Source organism: Arvicanthis niloticus, chromosome 24 (assembly GCF_011762505.2).
Source record: "Arvicanthis niloticus isolate mArvNil1 chromosome 24, mArvNil1.pat.X, whole genome shotgun sequence".
In the NCBI taxonomy this organism is placed as follows: Eukaryota; Metazoa; Chordata; class Mammalia; order Rodentia; family Muridae; genus Arvicanthis; species Arvicanthis niloticus.
Genome location: NC_133432.1, coordinates 8,627,647 through 8,641,960, shown reverse-complemented (window position 1 = coordinate 8,641,960; position 14,314 = coordinate 8,627,647). Strand labels below are relative to the sequence as shown.

Genomic DNA, 14,314 nt, shown 5'->3' with positions numbered 1-14,314 from the left:
GGGACTCTAGGGAGAACCCACGCACCGGGTCACATCTGCTTGAATTGTGTGTTTCAAGTGCAGGAGGCCCATGTTAACAAGTTGCTTCAAGAGCGAATTCTTGGGGCAGGAGAGATAGCTCAGTGAGATGGCTCGGTGGCAGAGGACCCAGGTTCAATTCCCAGCACTTGTGTGAGGCAACTCAATCACCTGTAACTCCAGTTCTAAGGGAATAGGATTCCCTCTTCTGGGTACTACATGTACATAATACACAGATATACATGCAGGCAAAACATCCACAAACATAGACTAAAACAAATCAAAAGAATGGATTCTTGGGGCTGGAGAGTTGGCTCAGTGGTTACCTGGCTGCTCTGGGTTTGGTTCTCAGCACCCACATGATGGCTCATGGCTAGCTTCAACTCCAGTTGCAGGGGCATGCCCAGTTCTGACTTCCAGTTCCAGGCATGTGAGTGAGTGGTACACAGACATACATGGAGGTTCAACACTTATATGCATGAGTCAATCCTATTTGTTTTTAAAGAGTGAATTTTTTTGCTGGGCGGTAGTGGTGCACGCCTTTAATCCCAGCACTTGGGAGGCAGAGGCAGGCGGATTTCTGAGTTCGAGGCCAGCCTGGTCTACAGAGTTAGTTCCAGGACACCCAGGGCTATACAGAGAAACCCTGTCTCAAAAAACCAAAAAAAAAAAAAAAAAAGAGTGAATTTTTGGCCAGGTGTAGTGATGTATGCCTTTAATCCCAGCACTCAGGAGGGAGAGGCAGGCAGATCTCTGTGAGCTTGAGTCCACACTGGTCTCAATAGAGTTCTAGAATAGGCAAAGCTACATAGTAAGACCCTATCCCCATGCACTTCCTATAAAGAATTTTTGCTGGTCCTCAGTGTAGGTCTTAAACCTATAGTCACCAAGAAGCCTGAGGCAGGAGTATTGCAAGTTTAAGGTATGCTGGCTACTGAGATCAGGACCAGCTTGAGCAGGCTAGTGAGATCCTGTCTCATAATACAAAAGCAAAGCAAAAGGGGGGCTGTAGCCCTTGCCTGTTAGCTCAGGCAGCCCCCTTGCCTGCTAGCTCTCAGGCAGTCTTTATATCCAGACATGAGCTCAATCTGGACTACAGGTGAAACCAATTCCTGTCTGCCCAAAGGAGTCATTTTTCACGCCCGAGCAGGAAGAAATTTGGACTACGTGAGACCTCACACCACCCAGCACGTGGAAGTCTCTAGGTTCAATCCCTAGCACCACCAAAGAATGAAAACAATCATGACAAATAAATGAGATACCCAAAGTATGATTATTTTGATCTATTAAAAATTCTTAAGGCTGGGGCTGGAGAGATGGCTCAGCAGTTAAGGGTGCTGGCTGTTCTTCCAGAGGTCCCGAGTTCAATTCTCAGCACCTACAGCGTGGTGCACGACTACCCATAACTCCAGGTCCAGGGCTTCCTCCCTTCTTCTGGGGAGATGGCTCAGTAGTTAAAGTGCTTGCTTTGCAAATAAGAGTACAAGGTTCACATCTCCCCAAACCACCGAGTACGACGTGGGGCATGACGGTCCATTGTCAATCTTAGCTTTAGAAAGTGGGGACATGAGATCTCTGGAGCGAACTGCCTGGCAAGAGTCTCAGGGAGAGCTCTGAGTTTCACAGAAAGATCCTGCCTCAAAGGATATTGTGGAAAGAGTCCCAACATGAACCTGGGGCCTCTGTGTACCTGCAGGCATGTATGTATACATGAGCCCCGTATATGTGAACCGGTGTACATGTGAGAAGAAGAAAATGAATAAAATTGCCTTGGGGCAGATCGACTGCATTTTACATAATATCTATAGATCTAGGTAGGGGTTAGCAACAGTTAACCTGCAACCAGGCCAGTCTGTTCTTGAATGAGTCTGCATCTGGAAGAGCTTGCACCTAGGCAAGTCTGTACTTGAGTGAGCCTGCACCCGGAAGAGTACACATCTGGGTGAGTCTGCACCTGGCGAGTCTGTACCTGGTAAGTCTGCACCAGGTGAGTCTATATCTGGTGAGTCTGCACCTGGGTGAGTCTGCACCAAGTGAGTCTGCACCAGGTGAGTCTGCACCTGGGTGAGTCTGCACCAGGTGAGTCTGCACCTGGGTGAGTCTGCACCTGGGTGAGTCTGCACCTGGGTGAGTCTGCACCTGGGTGAGTCTGTACCTGGGTGAGTCTGTACCTGGGTGAGTCTGCACCAGGTGAGTCTGCACCAGGTGAGTCTGTACCTGGGTGAGTCTGTACCTGGGTGAGTCTGCACCAGGTGAGTCTGCACCTGGGTGAATCTGCACCAGGTGAGTCTGCACCAGGTGAGTCTGCACCTGATGAGTCTGTACCAGGTGAGTCTGCACCAGGTGAGTCTGCACCAGGTGAGTCTGCACCAGGTGAGTCTGTACCTGGGTGAGTCTGCACCAGGTGAGTCTGCACCCGATGAGTCTGCACCAGGTGAGTTTGTACCTGGGCGAGTCTGCACCAGGTGAGTCTGCACCTGATGAGTCTGTACCAGGTGAGTCTGCACCAGGTGAGTCTGTACCTGGGTGAGTCTGCACTCTGAGCTGCAGGCTGCCATAGCTCTTCAGACCTCATTCTTTCCTCCTTGTCAACTGGTCTCAGTGGAGGGAGAAGCTCCTGTTCTCCACATGTAAATCACACTTGAATAGACCAAGAGCACTTGCTATTTAGGGATGTTTTTGGCACAACCAATAGCCCCTTTGTGCTATGAATAGCCACCGACATTAAAAATAGCCAAACTGGCACACATCCCTGTGTGTAAGTGGGGCGGGGAGAGCGTGAAGCTGTTTCTTGACGCCTGGCACCCTGTTTGTGATATGGTGGACGGCTTGGGAGGCTTTACTGTGTGTTCCTAGGTTTTGGGACGTCCCTTTTCTTTCCCAAGAGGGTCTTGGACTCTCCGGGATAACTGAACTTGTCAGTGACAGCATCTTTAACTCTGATCAGCTTTTGGTTCTTGAGAGCAAAGACATCACTGTGGTGACATGAAGAGTTTAGCAGAAGACACTAACCAGCAGGGGGCGCCGCAAGGCCTCTAATTCAGGAGCCAGCAGCTCAAGAGCAGCTAAAGTCTGCGAAGCGCTGTCAAAGCTATTTGCATTTTCTTCCCTGCCTCAGAACTTGTTGCCAATGGGAAGGACCTGAACCCACTGGCCTGGATGATGCTCTGTTACTTCCTCCAAAGCCCTATGTTCCTACTTATGATCCAGCAGTAAAGGAGGGGACTGGATGTGGCCAATGCATGCCCGGAAGGTGGATCTAGGTGCCCGGAAGGTGGATCTAGGTGCCCGGAAGGTGGATCTAGGTGCCCGGAAGGTGGATCTAGGTGCCCGGAAGGTGGGTCCAGGTGCCCGGAAGGTAGATCTAGGTGCCACAAAATCTGGGAATTTGCACGAGATGACTTTGCGAGTGACTAGTTGGGCATGGGTCTCACGGGCCAGCCTGAGAATCAATTACAGTTACCCTCAACTCAGCTGCCTTTTTTTTTTTTTTTCATTAAGCTTTGGGGTAGAAATTTTTTTTCTTTTCCTCTCTTCATTCATCCACTTCCTTCCTCCTCCTGTCCCTTCACAGACAGAGGACCTCACACCGTAGCTCAGGCTGGCCTGGAGCTCATTATGTAGCCCAGACTGGCTTTGAACTCTCGCCTCAGCGTGCCAAGTGCTAAGATTATAGGTGTGAACCACAACCCATATGGTCCACTGAGAAGCTGTGGGGGAGAAGGGCAATTTGGGAAGCAGTAGCCATTCAGGCCTTGTATTTGTCTCCTCACAGTCTGTCCAGTGTCTGGCTCATTTCTTTCAGATACAGAAGTGTTATTTACATGTACTCAGATACACACACACACACACACACACACACACACACACACACACACATTCAAAGACAGACAGATAGATACACATGTATGACAGCTTCACAGGTGAGACAACAACTGCCTAATGCCCCATGTGAAATAGAGAAATCCAAAATATCTAACAGCTCCATTCCACCGGAAGGGTAATGAGAGCCATGAACTACCCCCCCTCCCCCAGCAAGGCCTGGCCATCAATACATATACATGGAGCTTTAGGCACTGGGGGGAGGGGGAGAGGGCAGGATGTCTTACTCTCACAGAGGAGTCACTTGAAGATGTCAGAGGGGTCAGGGGAGTGGATGTGTGGGAGCAGTGGGCGGCATGAGGGAGACAGTGGGTGAAGGTGGCCCCTCTGTGGGCTGGTATTTGAACGTATTGAGGAGTGAGTACACAAACAGCCCTGGCTCAGGGTGATCTAGAGGGAGGGGCAGCAAAAGCCTAGTGTAGAAAAGGGGGCGGCATGCGAGGAAAGGGGAAACGTTGCTTTTCTTTGTCCCTTCGTATTTTACAATGGCAGTGTCTTTCTATGTTGTCCAAGCTCCCTTCAAACAAACTCGCCATGTAGCCCAGGCTGGCTCTGAATGAGCAATATACGCTAGAGTGATCAGGAACTAACAATCTTCTTCCCTCAGCATTCTGGAGTACTAAAATTAAAGGCATGTGCCACCACGCCTGACCATGACTGCAGAATTTGACAAAAAGGGGACGGGTGGGTTCCAGGGACCTCTCTATGATCTGTGCGATCCCCCAAGGACCTCTTCAGGACCCGTCTGGCAAAGGTTTCAGAGAATCCCCTTTGATCTGCAGAAACCATTGTAGGCTGTGAAGCTGAGAGCTCACCTGCTTCAACTGACATTTTAAAAAGATTTTTTGGGCCACTTTATTAAAGAAAAAAACCCAAGGTTCATAGGCTGGGGAGATACACTGTATGTAATAAGTGTGCTTGCCGTGAAAGCAGAGGGCCTGAGTTCAAATTTCCCCTTGGACGTGAAAAGCTGGGTGAGGTAGTGTGTGTCTATAACCCTACTGGTAGAGAGAAGGGTGCCTGCGGCTCACCCATCAGTTTAGTTAGGTGAGAGCCTACCTCAAAAAGTAAGGCTGAGAATGACTCAGAGGGATTCTGTCACCTCAGGTCTCTATCTATATATGTACGCACATGCAGACACACACACGTACATGTATGCACATATATGAACGTGGATACACATCCATCCACGCATGTACACATACACACACAAGTACAAACATGTACACACATGTACATGAACACACATGCATGCATGCCCACACATGTGCACACATGCACATACACGCACACATGTACACATACACATGCACACACAGGTACAAACATGTACACACACATGAATACACATGCACACACATGTGCATACATGCACATACACGCACACACACAGGTTCAAACATGTACACACATACATATGTACACACATGCACACACAAGTACACACATGTACACACATGCACACACATGTATACACATGCACACACATACATATGTACACACATGCACACACATGCACACACATGTACACATATGTACACACGTACACACATGCACACACATACATATGTATACACATGCACACACATACATATGTATACACATGCACACACATACATATGTATACACATGCACACACAGGTATACATATGTACACACATGTACACACATGTATATATATGTGTACCCTATGCATAAAGCTATCTCTGTTAGGACCCTCTCTGTTCATTGAAAATTCCCTTTATGCCCACAAGTTAGTTCTTCTCTTCCTAGGCATCCTCTTCTCTGAAGTCCACTCTCCTTAGAAATTCATCTCAGTTCTTCATTCTCTCTCCTCCTCCTGACTTCTAGAACTTTCTGACTCTACCCTGCCCACACTCACCCCATTACACCACTTGTGCACATTATCTTTCCTAATTACTGTTGCCTGTACCACAGGATTCATTTCCAGGCAGGATGCTGAGCGGGGCCGCTCTGTGTGGCTCACCCGCCGAAGGCGAAGGCCGTTCACTTCCTGTTTGGCACTTTGCTTATAATTGCTAGTGGGAACAATTCGTGAGATCTTATTTATGGTTTCCTAGGCCAGAGAGCCATCATTTTGGCCTTGGCAGGTGCGTAAGTTATGCTTTTTCCACTCAAAAAAATTAAACTTTATAAAGCACTATGTTTAAAAAAACATATTTAGTTATTTTTATTTTATGTGTGCGTGCATGGGGGTTTTGCCGTACATGTACATTTGTGTGCTACATGCTTGGCTGGGCCCGCAGAGGCCAGAAGAAGGCGCCAGATCCCCTGGAACTGGAGGTATACACAGTTGTGAGCCACTATATGGGTGCTGGGAGTCAAACTCAAGTCCTTTAGAAGAACAGCCAGGGCTCTTAACCACTGGGCAAATTGGCGTAATCTTAAAGAGATAGGCACACTCGGTCCCTTTCTCTGATAATTCACAACTATTTTAAGTCAATTCCAGCTCCTAACATTGCTTGGAATATTCCTTTGTTAATAACGTTTTGCCAGAGTCAGTGGACAGGGGCGGATTTGAAAGCCGTTTGCCAGTTTTCTTGCTGTCTAAGAACTGTGCTCCAGGGAGGACTCACCACACACTGGCTTTACAACATACCTGGCTTCTCAGTAAGCCTAAAACCTCTCTTCCGACAGCCCTTCTCCATCAGATGTCCTTACGCATCTAATCCTGCATTGAACTGATTGTTCAAAGATATTTGGTGCCTAATATATGCTATTAATATCCAAGAGTCTTTGAGAGACAGTTCAAGAGGCTTGGGCCTCTGTCCTATTGACCTCTTTAATCAAAGGCTTGGAAGGGCATGCAGGAAGCATGCGTGCCAAATTTGCAGGTGACACAAGGAAGCTGGGAGGAACAAGAAGTGTGTCTGGGTCCTGTACGGTGCCAGCATCTTCAGAAGGCTCATTTGTAATGGTCACAGCAGCCTGGCAAGTGTGATGGAGGCCATCTGTGGAGTCATTTGGTGTGGCGGCCAGATAACCAGGTCAGTGTGACCTTGGAAAAGTCACTGGCATTTTCTCAGAGTCACTTCTCATAACTAACATGTGAGATACGTTATCGTATATATGTTATAATCCAATATGACATGTATTATAATACATTGTGCCCTTTGCCTCTTGGATTGGCGTGAGAAACTGCCCAGAGGGCTCAGCTTGGTGTGTGGAAGACAAAATATACTAGATGTGAGTATGCAAGCTTGCTGGCAGTATTTAAAAAAAAAAAACCATTTAATTTTTTATTTTTGTCTATGAATGTTTCCAGTGTTTGCATGTTTGCTGCTGCCCATGAAGGCCAGAAGGGGGCGCCAAATCTCTTACAACTGGAGTATAGTTGTGAGCAGTTACATGGATGCTGGGAATTGAACCATGCCCCTGCAGGAGCAGCCAGTGCTTTTAACCACTGAGCCATCTCTCTCCAGCTCTCCACTGTCTTTTCACTCCCGTGACTCTTCCAAAGCCACGCAGACCCAGTTTGTGTGAGAAAGAGCTGGAGCCAGTGCCTAGGGCTTCGAAAAAGAATTTAAAAGATCTACCTGGGTTGTGACTGAAAAAAAAAATGGAAAAATTCCTGAGAGAGATTGAGTGCAGAGATTTGAAAAATTACTTATAGATACAGACGGGCAGCCAGTCTGGGTGTGATCAGACTGGGCCCAGTGAGGACACAGGCTTAGAGGGTGAGCGGGTTGGCTCTGAGGACAGTGCCCACATGACAGGTGATATTAGCATGTCCAGTTTAAACTGGTGATGCAGTAACTGGTCCAGCACGGTAGTTGGTGGGGATCATGCAACTTCTGCTGCTGGTGAGGTCTGAGAGTGATGTTTCTAGTGGACGCTGAGGGCCCTGTGATTAAACCCTGAAGCTCAGGAATTCATATATTAAGGAGAACAGATTAAAGGCTTGGGGACCCAAAGGACAGTGTTCTTGGCGGTGCAAACCTCTCATTAGGGAATTTGTTTTGGGTGTCGCTAAATAGGACTAACTGAGTTTTATGTCAAGTGCTAAGACTTAAAAAATATAGTTCAGGGGTCCAGAACTTGATTAGTGTGTGCAAGACCCCAGGCTCAAGACCCAGCATCCCGTAAAACAAAAGTCACAACCCCCAAGTGCTAAGACAAACACACTTTATATCGGATAGCAAGGTGTTTGTCTACAGTAGATAATAAGATATTTGGCTATGTTGGGCAGTAAGACAATTTCTAGGGCTGGTGAGTTAGCTTGGTGGGTAGAAGCATTTACCGTACAAGCCTAAGAGTTCATATCTCCACAAGCTACATAAAAGGCTGGAGAGATGCCACTGGTGGCCATCAGAGAGGACCCAGGTTTAGTTCCCAGCGCCCCCATGGTGACTCACAATCACCTTTAATACCAGTTTGCAGGGACCTGACAGTCTCTTCTGGCCTTGGCAAGCACTGCGTTTAGCAGGTGTCACACACACGCACACGCACACGCACAGACGCACGCACACACATGCACACACACACACACTGAACAACTAAAAATCAAATGCAGAGCACGTGCATCTGAAGCCTAGCATTTCTGTAGGAAAAGACAGGAGGAGGATTTACAAAAGCTCTAGGGGCCAGTTCTTCTGTCTCAAACAAGGTAGGAGTTGAGGATGTACCCCCCCCCCCCCCGCAAAGGCCATCCTCCAATCTCCCTAAGCATGCTGTAATCTGTGCATGTAATGTATCACAGTACATTGGTTTGAGCGCCCATTGCTACTCAGCGGTGCAGGTAGCTACTTCTGCAGACTCTAGGGCCGCAAGCGGTTCTCAACCTTCCTAACGCTAAGACCCTGTAACACAGTTCCTTGGGCTGTCGTGACCTGCAACCATAAAATTATTTTTGCTGCTACTTCGTAACTGAAAATTTGCTACTGTTATGAATTGTAACGAACATATCTGTGTTTTCCAATGGTCCAAGGTGATCCTTATGAAAGGGTCGTTTGATCCTCCCCTGCCACCCCCCTGCCAAAAGGAGTCACACCCCACAGTTTGAGATCCACTGCCCTAGACAAAAATAACCCACAGTGAGAAAATACCCGGGCTGAGCACTTTCTGATGGAGACGCTGCCCAGAGATAATATTTGCCTATTTCACAGGCGACCCCGTGCTAAGATCATCCTGGGGCCCATTTTCTTTGTCTACCTCTCCTTTGTCTCTGTCTCTGGATGGGGGCACAGAGATGGGAAGGCAGGAATCCTAGGATCTGGTGGGGAGAGACTACAGCAACTTGTCTGAATTCTCCTTCCTGGCTATGGGTGGCAGTCGGGAGCAGAGGGGATTGCTGCCGTGCAAACCCAGGAGCTCCTACCTGGATTTAGGGCTTTGCAGGTTTTGGCGGCTGAGGAGTCGAGCGGCCGAGACGCGCTTTTTGTGAACGTTGGAGAGACCTGTGGGGAGAGAGATAATGGTTTTAATGGAAGGAGGGTTAAATGACAGCCCACAAAGCCTCCCCAGCTTTGGGTATGTGTGTGCGCATATGTGTATATGTGTAATGGTGTGTGCACAGGGGCATGTGTGTAGGTGTGTATGTATTAGCCAGAGAATAACCGGGGCTGTCATTGTTTAGGTGCCGTGCGAGCTGATCTTTTGAGACAGGGTCTCTCACTGGCCGGGAGCTGGCCAGCTGGGCTAGGCTGGCAGGCTAGTAGCCCCAAGATTCTCTTGCTTTGTTTTCCCCAGTGTTGGGATTACAAGCATGTGCCAACCATAGCTGGGTCTTTCACTGGATCTGGGGAACTGAACTCGGGTCTTGGTGTCTGCAAAGCGTATACTTTACCAGTGGAGCCATTTCCCCTGACCCCCCTTCAGAGCTTCCTCTGGAGTGGAAGGGATGAAAGAAGGGGGAAGCCTTTGGTGGGGCTCGGTGAGGTGGTTACAGACACTGAACCAAGTGCCAAGGTGACCGGGATGGAGGTGAGGATGCAGAGGGGCTTCCAGTTGCACAGTCCCCCACATGTGGGGACAGAAGCGTGGCCTGCATGTGCAAGGGCTTCTCTGAAAGGGGGACCAGAGCGATACATCTGCCGTCCCCACACACCCTTGAGGGGAGATATCCAGCCCCATCCTCCCCAAGCTTACAAAGGTGTCCCAAAGGATATGTCAGGTACCTTGGGTCAGCTCTGGAGCTTCCGCCACATACGTGAGGCGGAACTTGTTCCTCTTCCAGCTGCGGTCATTGCTAATGAGGGAGTTGTTCGCCTTCTCGATGTTGACGTCATCTCCCACACAGAACACATCACAGGCTGCCTGTGGCCCACAGAGAGTTAGCCTAGATGTTAGATCACTTATCCTAGGTAGTTCCTCCCCAGGAGCTCCACGTCATGGCATGGAAGTCTGTCTGTCTCCCTCCCTCCCTTTCTTTCTCTCTTCTCCTCCCATTCTCTCCTCCTGCTCTCCACCCATTAACCCAGATACCCATTCTTCCTTCCACTATCCACTCACCAACCCATTCACTCATCCCCTGACCTACCCACCCCTTCATCTACCTAGCCATCTGTCCACCTACCTACCAACCCTTTCATCCATCCATCCATCTATCCATCCATCCATCCATCCATCCATTTACCCCCACCCATCCATCTACCCCCACCCATCCATCTACCCCCACCATCTGTCTACCCTCACCCACCTGTCTACCCCCACCCATCTGTCTACCCTATCTATCACCCGACATTTTGAGCAGTGACTTGAGGGCCCTACTTCTACTGAAGACCCATCCGTGATGCCTTTTATTACTAAACCCCATGTGCCCAGAGGCTTAACATTAGAAATGGAAGTAAACGCCATAGAATTTCCTTTCATCTTCCTCTTCAAAAGGTTTAAGACAATTATATAAAGCCGGCGCACGCTGTCCGGATACACGCTTTTGTTGTTGTCTCCTTTTTGGTCACAGCTCTTTTATCAGCAAACAATAATCCTAAGAGTTACTGCTCAGAGCCATTAGTGAACATTCTCTGAGACAAGTTCAGAAAGGTCTTTAACCTCTGGGCTCCAGTGATGCCCCTGCCTCAGCCTCTCAAGTAATGGAGACCGAGACATAAACAACCAGGGGTCCACTTTTCAGTGAAATTTAGAATTTTTCTAACGACATAGGTTTTATTATTATCTGGCTGTGTGCTGATTTACAAGCAGTTGCCATGTTCATCACCAGAAAAACAGAAAAGCAAAATGTCATATTGTGGAGGATTATTTGACCACAAAAAAAAAAAGGGATAATAAGGTGGTGACCCATGTAGACGCACCTTAAAAACTTTACAACAAGGGAAAGAAACCCATTGTGAAATGTCACCTGGTATTGGATTTCATCCCTAGGAAATGAACAAGAAGGGAGGTCTACAGACATGAGTGACTGCTCAGGCTGGGGGTGGGATGGGAGATGAGGAACAAAGGTTCGAAACCGCTCTGGTTGGTGTGTGTGTGTGTGTGTGTGTGTGTGTGTGTGTGTGTCACATTCCAGATGCTTAGTACTCACAAGCAAAATCACAGTTATGAAATACCAATGAACAAATTTTACAGTTGGGGGGGGGGGGTGTCACCACAACATGGGGAACTGTATTAAAAGGTCGCAGCGTTAGGAAGGGTGAGAACCTCTGGTTTAGGCTTTTCAGGGTCCTAGCCTCTGGGATGCTTCGTCAAGGCTGGGTGACGAGCTGAGGAGAGACAGTTCTCTCAGATGTGAATGAACCTGCAACCATCCCAGTTCTCCATGTCCGGGTGAAAACCGGGTGAAAATCCAGGAACAGGTTTATAGACACAGTTCCTGCTTGTAACCCACAGAGCTCTGGACCTAAGTGTCCCCTTTTGCCTTCTACACAAGCTCAAATGACAGAAGCTGGTAGGACCTTTCCTTCTGGGCCTGCCTATGAGGACAGAGTCCAGGACAGAGCAGTGAAAAGGACAGAGAGTAAAAGCCACAGGGCTGGTTCTCAGTGCCCCCCAGGATTCTGAGCGGGGGGGGGGGGGAAGGAGGTGTGTATTCAGGTTGCTCAGATTCACTGAAGCTCTCTCCTGGCTATGTGCACTGGGGAAAAGCCCTCCCTTCCTATCCATCTCCCTATCCTTCATTTCACATATAGTCTCCTTTCTTCTTCCCTCTCTTCTTCCTTCCCTCCTTTTCTCCCTTCCCCACCTCTCTTCCTGTCTCATGCTAGGCAAGCAGCCAACCATTGAGCCATCTCACCACTGAGCCCCCTCACCCCCACCACCATGGCACTGTCTGGGGTATGGTGGGGTCCCATACCTTGAAAACTTTCTTGGCCCAGGTCCTGAAAGCTTCTTCCTGCCCGCAGAGCTCATCTCCCTCCCTCATCTTCAGAATCCTCTCTCCTCCCAGCTCCTCCAGGAGGGTGTCCACCGCGTGCCCAAAGGCACAGAAGTGGGGATATGCCCGAGAGCCCAGGCCGAATACTGAGAACCTGTCCAGGAGGAAAGAGAAGGTCTGTGATGGAATGCAGGGTGTGGGAGGTGTGTGTGGGGGTCTGATACTATGAGTTGATTAGTATTACTTTGAACTTCATGTGAGTCTTGAACCCCTACGGGACTGTATGTTGAAACAGGAGCTTTAAGGAATCGATCAAGGTTGGTAAGAGGCCTATAAAGTCAAATTCCTCTCCTTCTCTGCCTCTCCTCTCCAACAAGAAGGTAGTCACTGACAAGCTAGTGAGAGAAGCCAGCAGGAACCCGCCCCTTGCCGAACTCCTAGCTTTCAGAGCTATGGATAACTTCAACCCCAAGAGCTCTTAAGACCCTTTCTCTTGGTCTCTAAGAGAGGTCTCTAAGAAGGGATCGCCACTTCCAGAGAAAGTTCTAGTGGTCTCTGAGGAGGGAGGGCGAGGAGGGTAAGGAGCAGGAACCTGGGCTGTTGGATGGTAGCTCCTCTAGTCCTTGGACTGTTGACAGAAAAGAATCTCAGCAGAATGCTTCCGTTTGTAACGAATCACTTTAAGAAGGACGGCAAAAAGAATTCTAATAAACCTCTGTTGGCCTTTGACTGCAGCATCTCCCTCAGACACGTGACTCGTGTGCTCACCAGTCACAGATCAGGTGGCTGACTCATGACAACACTTCTGGACGGACTGAGGGGCCCACGCCACAGTTCTGGGAGAATCGTGTTTCCATGACAGTTGCTACTTTTGAGTACAAAGTTTCTATTTTAAACCTCGAAACCAACAGGTGACCAAGTTCTCATCTGCAGGGCCAGATAGCAAAGATACATAAGATTTCCAAGTTGAAGGTGCTTTGTGGTTTTTTAGACAGGAGAAAAAAAAAAAAAAACCCAAACGTCTGCATATTTTTAATGGCTGGACTTAAAATATCACTATAATAATGAAGTACAATTATTTTTGGTGTGTGTGCATATGCATATGGAGGACAGATGTCAACTTTAAGTGTTGTGTCGCTGGGGGGGGAGGGGCAGGAGTGCCCACTGGGACTTGAGCGTGCTCCTGTCTCTTTTCATCAGTGCTGGGGTTACAGCTCCATACAGCTGCTTCTACTCCTTCTTTTCCCATAGATGTTAGGGATGGAACTCAGGTTCTCCTGCTTGCGTGACAAGAGCTTTTCAGGCTGAGCCCTCACCATACTCCTGAGTAAAATTCTCTAAATACAAGTCCACCAATGGGAAGAAGGGAGGGTCTTTTTGGAGGAGGGTGGGATTGAGGGGGATAGAATTTTGCTATCTATCTATAACTAGGATATGAAGGTGATGCTAAAAGTACATTCTGATACCCAAACCTAAGAGCTGCTGCACGTTCTGAGTGAGACTTGATGCAGACCATAGGTTTTGCCTGATAAAGACGTGGCCATGGGCGTGGGCGTGGGCGTGGGCGTGGCGAGATGCTGATGTTAGGGAAGGGTATAGGGATGTAGGAAGGGAGATGTTTTCCTGCTTTCTATTCAATTTCAATGCCAGCCTACAGCTGTTTTAAGGATACAGTGTTGGGCAGGGGAGACAGCTCAGTCAGTGGGCCAAGTGTTCTTTAAGGACCAGACTTCAGATTTCTAGAACCCACGTAAATCTGGTAGCGTGTGCCCATAATCCCACAATTCCTGTAGCCAGAAACGAGGCAGAGACAGGAAACTCTGTGTACCAGCCAGCTTGGAGTATGCAGACATGAGAAGAGACCCTGTTTCAAATGAGGTGGAAAGGGACGTCCCACACGTGAGGCTGCCCCCGGACCTCTACATGTGCACTGCGGTGTGTGTGCCTACATGCAACACACACACACACACACACACACACACACACACACACACACACGTCTCATACACATACAAAATAGGGGAGAGTGTAAAAACATAGACACAGTATTCCAGTCTACGAGCTCTATGTCCTGTGCTCTCTGAGCCTGGCTCTGAGCTGCCATTAAGAAGGCTTATCTCGGGG

At 48.6% G+C, this 14,314-nt stretch overlaps 1 protein-coding gene across 3 annotated transcripts in view; it reads right to left on the bottom strand.

Moving 5' to 3' along the window:
• Nos1 (nitric oxide synthase 1) overlaps positions 1 to 14,314 on the bottom strand; it is a 177,641-nt gene that overhangs the window by 23,156 nt on the left and 140,171 nt on the right. For all 3 annotated transcript variants that reach the window (XM_076922586.1, XM_076922585.1, XM_076922587.1), the window contains 3 exons: positions 12,170 to 12,344; positions 10,038 to 10,176; positions 9,239 to 9,317 (listed from right to left, as the gene is read on the bottom strand). In XM_076922586.1, the coding sequence (XP_076778701.1) occupies positions 9,239 to 9,317; positions 10,038 to 10,176; positions 12,170 to 12,344 (393 nt within the window). The remainder of the gene's footprint in view (positions 1 to 9,238; positions 9,318 to 10,037; positions 10,177 to 12,169; positions 12,345 to 14,314) is intronic.